Source organism: Mustelus asterias, chromosome 3 (genome assembly GCF_964213995.1).
Source record: "Mustelus asterias chromosome 3, sMusAst1.hap1.1, whole genome shotgun sequence".
NCBI classification, from domain to species: Eukaryota; Metazoa; Chordata; class Chondrichthyes; order Carcharhiniformes; family Triakidae; genus Mustelus; species Mustelus asterias.
Window position 1 is genome coordinate 108496111 of NC_135803.1, and position 12892 is coordinate 108509002.

General features: G+C 38.4%; 1 protein-coding gene across 2 annotated transcripts in view; it reads left to right on the top strand.

Annotated features, from left to right (window-relative positions):
• The window catches only part of crbn (cereblon), a 33797-nt gene extending 21252 nt beyond the window's left edge, over positions 1-12545 (top strand). For both annotated transcript variants that reach the window (XM_078209432.1, XM_078209431.1), the window contains 6 exons: positions 1752-1814; positions 3563-3647; positions 4097-4212; positions 5638-5702; positions 9868-9999; positions 10894-12545. In XM_078209432.1, the coding sequence (XP_078065558.1) occupies positions 1752-1814; positions 3563-3647; positions 4097-4212; positions 5638-5702; positions 9868-9999; positions 10894-11074 (642 nt within the window). In that variant the 3' untranslated portion in view covers positions 11075-12545. The remainder of the gene's footprint in view (positions 1-1751; positions 1815-3562; positions 3648-4096; positions 4213-5637; positions 5703-9867; positions 10000-10893) is intronic.
• The last annotated feature ends 347 nt before the right edge of the window (positions 12546-12892 follow it).

The window sequence follows — 12892 nt, forward strand, 5'->3', positions numbered from 1 at the left end:
TTGAGGCAGGCATGAGACAGATATGTAAGAAGTTAATATTTTGGTGATCAAAAATATGGTCCATAACTGGGGCCTTAATTATGAAAATCAGCCAGCCTCTGTCAAATGAACACCCGAGCCTCTCCACTGCCTGCTGTTTGAAACTTTCCAGGGGCCAGGACAGTGATGGGGCACATGTTCTCCACTATCTTAATGGCCAAACTGAGTTTGTTTCATTACCAGGTGCTGGTAAAATTATGCCCAGATATTCAGATCAATCATCTTATGTCAGAGTTCTCCATGTTTGTGTTCCACACTAACTTCCTCATACTACTTTTCTACCGTCTTTGACATATCCTCCTTTTCTCCCTCGTATGTTCATCTAGATTCCCGTTAAATGCAATGATTTTCATAGGCCAAGGAGTTTCTTAAATAAGACATGAACAGTGGTTTTGATGTCTGTCGTTAGGTCATCTTAATAGGGCTCAATATCTTTATAACCTTATCATTTGAAATGGACTCTCTTTGTAAATGAGTGTTTGAGCCGAACGTTTGTCGGTGCTTAATAGGGCAAAATCTCACCAGCTTGACATGTACAATCTATTGATTCTTTAACATTGCAATAATTTTCATAGGCCAAGGAGTTTCTTAAATAATACACTATTATTCTTGAAGGCTTCCAGCTCAGCAAGGTCAGTCCTGTCAAAAATGTTGACGAGTATACGAGAGGAACCCAGGATGACTCTTCCACCAGCGAAGCAACAAATCTCTGCTTGGCATCTCTGTTAAACAGTTCCCATCAAAAGTTCAGCAAAACATTTTGGATGCAAACTAACCTCTTCCGATCATACTCATCCCAACAGATAGTAAATGTATTATACTGATCACTCACTCAGAAAAGGTTATACCAGTGCAATCATATATGTTAAAAAATCCATGCCTCTTTAAATACATTTTTCCTTAAAAATCTTATTTTAGTTTACCATGTTTGGATAAATTGAATGCAAGTTACAGTGCTGCATATTCCACAGATAAAGAATGTGAATAGAACAAACGCAAAATAATTTTCTTGACCAGAGCATGATTAGGATGTAGAACTTACTAAAAGGAGCACTAAAAAGCTAGTGTGTACAAACATATTTGTTTTATTCACATTCTTTATCTGTGGAATGGCTGGGTCAGTAACTGGTCTTTGGTTATTGCCTTCTCTCAGGTACCCTTTGACTGAGAGATCTGTCATTGGCATATCCCTGCAGAAGGCTGGCTCAGTAACATGTTATACTATCCAGTCAAGCTCCAAAGCTCTACCTTTCCTGAGTAATCTTATCAACTATGAGAAGATTCAATCCATCCCATCCATTGACTCTGTCTACACTTCCCGCTGCCTCAGCAAAGCAGCCAGCATAATTGAGGACTCCACGCACCCCAGACATTCTCTCTTCCACCACCTTGCGTTGGGAAAAATATATAAAAATCTGAGGTCACAAACCAACCGACTCAAGTACAGCTTCTTCTCTGCTGCTGTCAGACTTTTGAATGGCCCTACCTCGCACTAAGTTGATCTTTTCTCTACACCCTAGCTATGACTATAACACTACATTCTACACTCTTTCCTTTCCTTCTCTATGAACGGTATGCTTTGTATAGCACACAAGAAACAATACTTTTCACTGTATACAAATACATGTGACAATCAAATCAAGTGTTTGTTTTGGGGATTAATTTTACATAAATTCTCATGAGTTTTAATTTTCATTGTTTGCTGTCTTTAGAGAAAGTTCCACTGTGCAAATCTGACTTGGTGGCCTCCATGGGTGTACTCTTTGTATGATGCAGTGAGTATAAATCTAAATTTCCTTTATGTAATTTTGTAGTAATCAAAATGACAGATGTCAATATTGCAAAGTGGAATGCTATTTCATTTTAGTTATCGATTGTTGGCATGAAGAATCCTTAAATCAGATATATACAGTGTAAAGTTCCCTCTGTACCACCAAGGCTACCTCCTGTGCTGTAAGTTTCTTTGATTTTATAAGTTTCTATGTGCCTTAAAGTCCTGTGGCAGCTTTGTTTTTTCACTCAAGTCATCCATTGTGTGTGATTGTTGTGAGGTTGTTCCTACTGCAAATTAAATTAAAATATTCTAAAATAGTCTCGCACACTACAGCCAACAATGCAAAGACTTGTCTTATCATTCTGGGCAGGACTCAGGAGATGTCTTAAAGCTGAAGGATCTGTGTACTTAAGGCAATGATATACAATCTGTTGTTTTCAAGCCAAGTTCTTATGTGGGACAGGTTGAACGTATTCAAATGTCTGTACTGAAGTCTAGTAGAGTTTCTGAGGTGAGCTACAAGAATGTTTAAAAGCATTTACCTTTGATAGAAGCAGAAAAATTGCCCATCTTTGAACACCTGACTGGTGTTAAAGACTGAGTCTGATCTTTGTAGTTAGCTGAAACCAAAAAAGAACCTTTGGACTCTATCCCCAATACATAGTTGTATCATGAACATTGCTTCCCACTGTCCCAGACACCTTAACCATCTTTAACCTGGCTACTCTCTTGAGTCTGATTCTACTGCCAGCTGATGCTTCTGACTCAGCCATTCAACTGAGCCCTATTATGTTATTTTCACTGTCTGCTGAAAGAGAAAGAAAGCATAAAACGTAAAAGAGCAAGACAGCGATAGGCAGTAATGAAAGCAGATAGAAGAGGTAGAAAGCACAGGGATGTGAAGTTAAAGCCTAAAATGAAGTCAAAGTGAACAATTTAATGTTTAGAGATTTTTTTCCAATACGAGCAAACCACGCTGAAGTTGGGGTGTGTGCACCCTTACTCAGTTATTCATTGCACCAGGAGGATCTGGCCTATTATATAAGATTTTAATCACCTTGTGTTAACCACAAAATTAATTTTTTGTGATTTAGTATATTATTTGTTGTAACATTCTGGTTATATTTTATCCCCTTTCATGTCTAGACCTCAAATATATTTCAGAGAAATGTGTTGTTGAGGATAAACTGAAAGTTATGTTTAGATTGATAAACAGATTTCCAAACATAGAGAGGTTTTCCATTTAAATACACCACGGAGGTGTGTTAACTCACTATTTTAAAATCCTGTCAAGTGATTCAACATGCTCCCAAGTGAATTTTCCTGAATCATTGCACCATATCTTGACTATTATGCCTCTACAGAAGTCTATATTTTGTGGATGTCTGGTTGCCACGGAACGAGAGTTGGATATGATGGTCTGCCAGAATTCATTGTCTAAGCTTTCACAACTACTGGCAATTTTAATGACGTAGCAAAGGCATGCTGGGGAATCTTTCAAGATGAGAGGGGAGAAGATTAATGGAGGCTTTTTTTTGCCAGAAAGCTTGCTTTCAGTTCCGTGCAGCAAGAAGGACATAGAGCAATTGTTGTAAAATGCCTTGAGAAAATGAATAGAATTGGCAAGGGGATAATTCAGACAGTGTTACAATTGTGTTCATTAAAATACCTGTTGTATAAAGCATTTTCTAAAGTGTGATCAATGATTTTTGGGTGCATGCAGTTTTTTTTACTTTTGTCCACTTATAGGAAATATTAATGGAAAGAATGAAAGTACAGCTGCGTGAGTGGGATGAAAATCTCAAGGATGATTCACTTCCTTCAAACCCTGTAGGTAAGAATTAATTAAATGTCTTTGGTTTCATCCTTCAGCTTCAAGAAGTTGTTCTTCTGTAATGCAAAACTGAGTTCAATTTTTAAAAAAATAACTTGGTTCAAGGTATTTAACTGCATGTCGAGAGGGTTAACAATCCCATTTAAACAGAATAAACTGAAATGAACTCTATCATTTAAGGATATGGGACAAGTGCAGGAAAATGGGATTAGTGCAACTTTAGTGGTAGTTATTGTAAGTGCAGACTAGATGGGCCAAAAGGCCTTTTCTGTATAACTCTAACTTATCGCTCTTGCTACTTCCATTAAAATATTAATGGATCTTCCAATAAATATTAGGTCTAGAGTATTTAAATTTGCGCATATTGAGAAGATAGAAGGACTTTGGAGATGGAGGGGAGCGAATTTGCTATCATTTCATCAACAGAAATGATTAATTACTGTGTTTAGATTTTTCTTACAGAGTTGCTGCTTGTTTACCTATTGATGATGGCTTAAGAATCGAGCTTCTAAAAATCGGTAGTGCCATTCAGCGACTGCGTTGTGAATTGGATCTGATGGACAAAGTAAGTGCAAGAAGATTGAATGTTACTGGAATGAATCAAAGTTATGCATTTAAGTCGGCCTAACTAGTAAATTGTGCTGTATTGCACCAGCTACAAAAGCCAAAGAAACAATTCTGCTATATAATTAAATGCTAAAAAAAATGCTGCTGCCCTTCAACTGATACCGCTGTTGAAACCAATGTCCAATCAGCAAAGGCTGAGTTTGGTGATGCCACAGGTGCAGAGGGCGCACTCTCGTCACGTATGGTTGAAATGCCTGTGACATCACTTGGAACAATGTCCCAGGCAGCTGCTTGTATCAAATATAGCAGGAGGAAAAACACAACCGGGAAAGAGTTGCACCTTGAACTCAAAGCTGCAAACAATACTATATCCTCTTTTTTTTAAATTGCCTTTTTTTTATAAGAATGGATAGTATGCTGCTTTACTCTATATCAAGGGGGAGACGGAAATGTAATGCTAATGTCAATGGACTAGTAATTCAGAGACCCATACTAATGCTCTGGGGGTACAGGTTCAAATCCCACCATGGTAGCTGGAATTTAAATTCAATTATTAAAATCTGAAGTTGAATTTAAAACCAGTCTCAGTAATGGTAAAAGCCACTGTCCTTTAGGGAAGGATATATGCTATCCTTATCTTGTCTGTCCTAGATAATCCACAGTAATGCGGTTAACTGTTAACTGTCCTCTGAAATGGCCGAGCAAATCACTCAGTTCAAAGGCAATTAGTGTTTCATCCATAAAATGCCCACATCCCATAAAATAAATAGTAAAAATCTAATCCCTGTTGTACTTTTCGGGGGGTGTGGATAATGTACAGGGCTGTTTACTCAGTAGCTTATCAGTGCTAGGAAAAGGGTTGTGAGTGAGAGGTAGGAGAGGAAAGGAAGAGGGGAAGCAAGAGTTCAGGATAGGAAAGGAGCAATGAAAGAGAGTCTTAGGCCAGTGGCACAATAGACAAGCAGTGGAGGAAGGAGAGAGGGCCAGCGTAATGAGGGCTTCACCCAGTGGCACACTGGACGCTACAGACACAAACCAGTACTGGCACCAACTGATGGGAGCATGCCGGTGATGTCAATTGTCAAACGCTGACAGATGTCACGTGCACAAGTTTTCTTGGCACCTGGGCAGTGGACGTCAGGAGCTGGTGTTCAACAAATCAGATCACCAGAACAATGTAATCAGGAACTGTCTTGGATCGGCCAATTAGGTTTGCTGGTGTTCCTTTCCAGAGACTCAAATGAGTTGCAGTCTTCAGAAGGAGGGAGGTTTTTTTTATGCACTGCAGTATGTAGCATAAGTAACAGGAATTATCATATACTGAAGTAAATATATATTGAGTGCCGTCCTACTGTAATGTTCTTGTCAAATACGCTAACAGAATTAAAATCTTCATTGATTATAACCAATTTCTCATTTACAGTGTACATCTCTTTGTTGTAAAAGATGTTACCACACAGAAATAACCACCAAAAATGATATTTTCAGGTAAGTTTCCCTTTTGATGCCGTCACGGTGGGATTTTACTTCTGTAACAAAGCATGAGATCCTGGTCTGTTAGTAATGCTAACATCCAGAACTGCATAATTGAAGTTATGATTATGCAGAACAAAAGATGTTGATAATGTTTAAGTCAGAACATTAAATCAGTTTCATTTATTTTACTCATAGTTTTGGTACAATTTTTAATACTAATACAATTACTGAAGCCTCCATCATCATATTGCAAAGGTGCCATTCAAAAGGTCAAAATTGACGTCCAGCCCCCATTTCCAAACAGCTGAAGTCCATCCACGAATTAAATTTGTAATTCATCCTTCAGTTCCTATCCACAGATTTCTTGCACCAAATAATTCCCCAATATTGTCGAGCACTAACAATATCGCCTTAATTCTGTAAAATGTCAGGGTCAGTTCGAGTACTACTAAAGCTGAGAGTCAACCAGCTTTCCCATAATATTGGGAAAAAATCTGTAATTCAAATCCCAAAACATCAGTTTAAAAGAGAACCTTTTTTAAAAAATCATGTTCAGTCACTGCAAATGAATGTTGAAGTTATCTCTTACCAGGCCTTCCATTAGGAAACTGCATTTTCCAGCTCATTGTTGCACTATACAAAACATTTTTTAACAGTTAGGATATGGTTATTACTTGAACAACCCTAATAAGGATGGCCATTTTGTTCTGGGACATTTGAAAGTACAAAGAGGAGGAGGCCATTCAATCTCTTGAGTGAATTTCCCCATTCTGTTTGATCATGGCTGACCTTCACTATTCATGTGCCTTTGCTCCTTATCCCCTTAATACTCTTCCTTGTCTGACAAAAAAATTATCCATCTCGGTCTTGAATGTCAGTTGATTAATCCCACGTCACATGGGGAGAGGGTTCCAGACTTCCATTACTGTTTTATTCTTTCCTCATTTCACTCCTAAGTAACATTGCTATACAAACAACAAAGAATAGTACAGCACAGGAACAGGCCCTTCAGCCCGCCAAGTCTGTGCCAACACATGCCTCTCTAATCTAATATTTTATTGCCTTTGTGTGGTCTATATCCCTCTATTCCCTGCCTATTCATACATCTATCCATATGCCTTTTGAACATTGTTATAGAATCTGCTTCCACCACCACCTCTGGCAGGAATTCACCACCGTCTGTGTGAAAAACTTACCCCTTGCACCTCTTTTAAACTTTCTCCCTCTCACTTTCAACCTATGCCCCTGAGTAATTGACCCTTCGACCCTGGGAAAAAGACTCTGACTATCCACTCTATCCAAGCCTGTCATAATCTTGTAAACCTCTTTCAGGTCCCCCCTCATCCTCTGACGCTCCAATGAAAACAATCCAAGTTTGTTCAACCTTTCTTCATAATCCATATCCTCCAAACCAGGTAGCATTCCAGTAAATCTCTTCTGCACCCTTTCCAATGCATCAACATCCTTCCGGTAGTGTGACGACCAGAATTGTACACAATACTTCAAATGCGGCCGAACCAAAGTCTTATACAGCTGTAACATGATTTTCCAATTCCTATACTCAATTCCCTGACCAATGAAGGCGAGCATGCCGTCTTAACCACCTTGTCCACCTGAGTTGCCACCTTCAGGGCACTGTGGATCTCCATGCCTAGATCCCTCTGTATACTAATATTTCTAAGGGCTCTACCATTTACTGTATGCTTTCATTCTGCAGTAGACCTTCCAAACCATATCACCTCACATTTGTCAGAGTTAAATTCCATCTGCCCAGGCCTCCAGCCAATTTATATCCTTCTGTATCCCCGATAATCCTCCTCACTATCCACTACTCCCCCAATTTTTGTATCATCTGCAAATTTACTAATCAGATCACCTACATTTGCCTCCAAAACATTTATATATATATATATATATATATTACAAACAACAGAGGCCCCAGCACTGATCCTTGTGGAACACTGCTTGTCACAGACTTCCAGTTAGAAAAGTATCCTTCCACTGCTACTCTCTGTTTTCTGTGCCCAAGCCAGTTTTGTATCCATCTTATCAGCTCACCTCGGATCCCATATGACTTCACCTTCTGTATCAACCTGCCATGAGGAACCTTATCGAAAGCTTTACTAAAGTCCATGTATACAACATCCACTGCCCTGCCCTGGTCAATTTTTCTTGCCACTGCCTCAAAGAACTCAATCAAGTTTGTAAGACATGACCTCCCCTTCACAAAACCATGCTGTCTAATAAGCTGATTCTCTTCCAGATGTGAGTACATCCTGTCCTTAAGAATCTTCTCCAATAATTTCCCCAGCACTGATGTAAGGCTCACAGGCCTGTAATTTCCTGGATTGTCTCTTCTGCCCTTAAACAGAGGAACATTGTTAGCTACTCTCCAATCCTCTGTTACCTTGCCCGTGGCAAAAGAGGATACAAAGATTTTGGCCAAGGTCTCAACAATTTATTTCCTCGCTTCTCTCAGTATCCTGGGATAGACCTTATCTGGCCCTGGGGACTAACATTTCAATTTAATGTTTGCCAAACCCTCCAATACCACCTCCCTTTTTATCTCAACATGTCGTAGAATGTCAACGTCCTCCTTTCGACTCTCGCCATTCACCACATTCTTCTCCTTTTTGAATGCTGATGCAAAGTACTCGCTAAGGACCTGACCCACCTCATCTGGCTTCACACACAAATTACCTCCACTGTCCTTAAGTGGACTTACCCTTTCCTTAGCTACACTCTTCATCATTATACACGCATAAAAAGCCTTGGGATTCTCCTTAATCCTGCCTGCCAAGGACATTTCATGGCCCCTTTTTGCCCTCCTAAGTCCCTGTTTAAACTCTTTCCTGCTAACATCAATTTCCTGAAATTTATGTATGCCTCCTTTTTCACTAAGCTCACAATCTCTCTTGTCATCCAGAGTTCCCGAATCTGGCCACCTTTATCCTTCATTTTTGCAGAGATATACTCGTCCTGAATTAACAACTGACTTTTAAAAGATTTCCGCATTCCCTATATTCCCTAGCTCCTGCCTAATACTGTCGTAGTTAGCCTCCCCCCAGTTTAGTACTTTCACTCTGGGACTACTATCCTTTACTACAAGTATCTTGAAACGTATAGAATTGTAATCACTATTCCCAAAATGGTCCCCACTGAGACATCAATCACCTGTCCGGGCTCGTTTCCCAGAATGAGGTCTACGGTAGCTCCTTCCCGAGTTGGACTATCTACATATTGCCTCAAGAAGCACTCTTGGACACACTGAACAAACTCTGCTCTGTCCAAGCCGCTGGCACTAAAGGAATCCAAGTCTATGTTGGGGAAGTTAAAATCACCCATCATATCAACCCTATTGTTTTTACATCTTCCCATAATTTTCTGATATATCAGTTCCTCCACTTCACGCTGGCTGTTGGGAGGTCTCTTGTACAACCCCAAAAGTGTGATTGCACTGCTCCTGAGTTCAACCCATATGGCCTCACTGCATGATCCCACCGAGATGTCCTCCCTCTGTATAGCTGTGACATTCTCCCTCGTCAGTAAAGCAACACCCCCACCTCTTTTGTCACCCTCTCTGTCTTGCCTGAAGCATCTAAATCCTGGAATGCTAAACTGCCAGTCCTGCCCTTTTTTTATCCAAGTCGCTGTAATTGCCACAACATCATAGTTCCAGGTAGTAATCCACCTTACCTGTCATACTCCTTGTGTTATTGCAGATAGGATTTAACCAGGATTTTCTATAACTCAAACATCACTTTTAATTCCAACATCCTTAAGATGAAGGCATAATCCTGTTACATGTTTTCATTACATTTCATACCTATTCACTAGATTTTAGCGATTTGTCAATCACCATTCATATTCCAATTTTTCTCAGGTCCAAATTGGGTGGCCTTGCATCTCCCCATGTTGAACTCCATCTGCCATTGTTTTGACCACTCACTTGGACCCTCCATTCTTTTGTAATTTCCTGGCCTCATTTACACACTTCCTGTGATTCCTAATTTAGTATTAACTGAATTTTTTCATGCATCCAAGTTATTGACATATATGATGAAAAGTTGAAATCCTCCAATTCTTGTAGAAGCTGAACTACTTCTGGGGTTGTATGTTTTCATTTTGTTTGCATAGTTATTCACCGCTTGACTAGTTCTTATCTGCTTTTTTAAAGTTTATCCTTGTATGGACCCATGGCTGCCTATGTGAATCCTCATGGTTATGTACATGAAACTCTCACCGTATATAAAGCTAACAACCTGAACTTAATTGGTCGACCATCAACTCAGCATAGCTGGTTCCCTGGGTAATCTCTTAGTTAACCATGTCATTTACAATGTCAAATTTGCCATTTATTGCCTGCTGAATTACAAAGTGTTCCTGTTCTACTGTCTAATTTATTTGTAAATTTTACTTTATTTAGCAATGCTTTATGTTAGTATCATGACAGCACATCACCATTTGATCATATTCCGTTATGTAGCATTGAAAATATGTTTGACTTCATTTTCTGCAGAGCTGTAGTCAAAAGAGTTGCACTTATTTAAATACTGGTGTTTATTTATATTGAGTAAGCAATATTCTGAGCTGCAGCAAATCCCACTTTGAAGTAGGTAAACTTTTGGGTTATTAAAGTGGAATAAGATCCTAAACCACTTGCTTGTATTTACTGTGACACAAAATATAACTTGCTTAGATAATGGAGGATTCAGCATTCGAAAGACGCATTCAATTGATAACAGCCTCTAAGCATACAGAAAATAAATCACTGGAGGATATCTGCATTGATTTGGAAAATATTAAATGTATAAATGCTTCTCAGAAAATGATATGTGGGACAGAGTGGTTTTGTTTGGGGCGGGGGGGGGAATTGTGTAAATTGCAAGTGTATAGAATGTTTTATGGATGAACCAGAAGAAACGAATTAGGGCTTAGGCAAGTTTAAAAATTCTATAAAAATTAATTTTTCACGTCTGACTTTGTTATAACAAAAGTTGTAATGTGCAATTCTGTAACCTCCATTAAAAACTTATTGATAAATATGAAAATGCAAAAACAAAAAAAAAATTGAATGAAAGTAAAATTACCTTGTAAGGGATATGAACTGTTACTGACATTCTCACAAATGCCAATTTTAATTTATATCCGCAAATGATTTACAGATTTCTCATATTTCATTTTCGTTCGAAATATTTTGCAGGTTTGCATGGACTATAGCTCAGTGTCGTACCTGTGGAAGTCATATGGGCTGGAAGTTTACAGCAACTAAGAAAGATATGCTGCCCCAAAAATTTTGGGGATTAACGCGGTCAGCTTTGCAACCCAGAATTCCAGAACTGGATGATAATCAACAGGAAGGAAGCTGGCGACCATGTCTTTAATACACACACATACATACATATATATATAATATACTATTATATATATATTATACATGTGGGTGTATGTAAGTATGAATGAAAGTGAATAGCACTGTAGTTACTTGTGCCAAAAGATGAAATCTCTAGTTCTGCTAATAACAGTTATTCAGTAAAATAGCAAGCTGTGAGTGGCAGGCACAACATGACTCTGGATCTGATGATTGCAAAATCATTCAGGTTTAAATTCAAATAACTGACATAGCACTATTTGAAATAAGCTTGCACATTATTTTCATTAAGTGCAAAATTATAATATTATTGTAGGCCAACGACCAGATCAGACATGATGATTTAATAAATGCAGACTTTGGGGGAGGGAAAACACCATTTTTTTAAATTAACCTGATGGGCATTATTATAAAATGTTCCTTGCACTATGGGTAAATTGTATTTTTATTTAGGATGGTGAAATTCGCAAATGTACCATGGGATGATTAGCTGTACCAGTTTGGGTAAGGCTATTCACTAGCATTATTTTCTTTCTCCTTCAGGTTTGGTGCATCATGTATATCTTTTTTTTAATGGGGTGATATTCCAAGCTTCTAGTTGCAGCAGTTGATTTTTGACTCAAAGTTACGGGTTATTCATTAAGATAGTATTTCAAGGAATACTCCAGGACAAGCAAAACATTACCGCTGCATGAATAACCATGTCCCAAACTCTTGCTTTGCATCAATTGGCTTCTTGACTAGGAGCAGCAATTCAATTGCATTCCCAAGAATGGATGCTAAAAGAAGATGTTGCATTGCCTTGATTCCCCAACCACTGCTCTTGCAAATGTAGGAAAGGGAAGTTGAGCATGAAATTCTGGTAGTCAATTTTACAAATTTGCAGTTCTAGTCAGAGGCCTCCTCCCATGCTGGGTACGTCTCGAGTTTGTGTGCATGGTCTCTCTGATTCTTCATCCATTCACGTTTGTGAGTTATGAATGCTCACTTACTGATTCAAGATATGTACTCCCAACGGATGAGTTTTTAATGTCCAGGAGTAATTGCATAAAATCACCCCCATCAATTTAGTTTGCATCCTTGAAAGCAAGATAGTGTTAGCAATCCAATTACGAGGGCATAGTATTTGAATTTTACATAGGGGTGGTAATGAATGAGTCTGTTGAGCATTACCTTCCGGTGTTCTTTTAAGATGCTCGCTGACTTCCAGAATTTTATATTTAAAATATTAATGTTTTATAGCAAGAAAACATTAAGCAGTCCAATTATGCCTTTTGATAATCATTTTGCATAAATCTGGGAGCTGACCTGTAACAAGATTATTGTAGCAACTTAATGAATGCTTCATTTGTAATTTTGTTCAATAAATCTGCAGTTATTGGTCTGTTGAGGCTGTTGCAAAAATTGTCATCTGCTGTAAGCATTTCAAAGTAGTAAATGTAATATATTAGAGCAGAATTTGATAAAATGCTGTAGTGATGTGATCAACTTGTTAATAAGGCACTACAGTGCTGTTCTGTGTCGTCTTTCGTTCTGGCAAATTACTTAGTTTCTAAGTAAGAGGTGTTCCAATGGATAGGATTTATTTTTCTTGGAAACAGTCTGTAAATAGAATTTACTGCTTGTTTAGTAATTGAGAATCATTGCGTTGAAAGCATTGTGTTAATTGCAGGTGTTCTGAGAAGCAGTCCTCTTTTCAGTAATGCTGGCTTGTTCTTGCCTTTTTTCTCTTGAAACAAAGAAATTATATTCTTTACAAAGCAATTAAAAATGAATGGCAATACACTGAACCCATTGAAGAAATTTTGGAAACCTGACCTTAACAGTATTT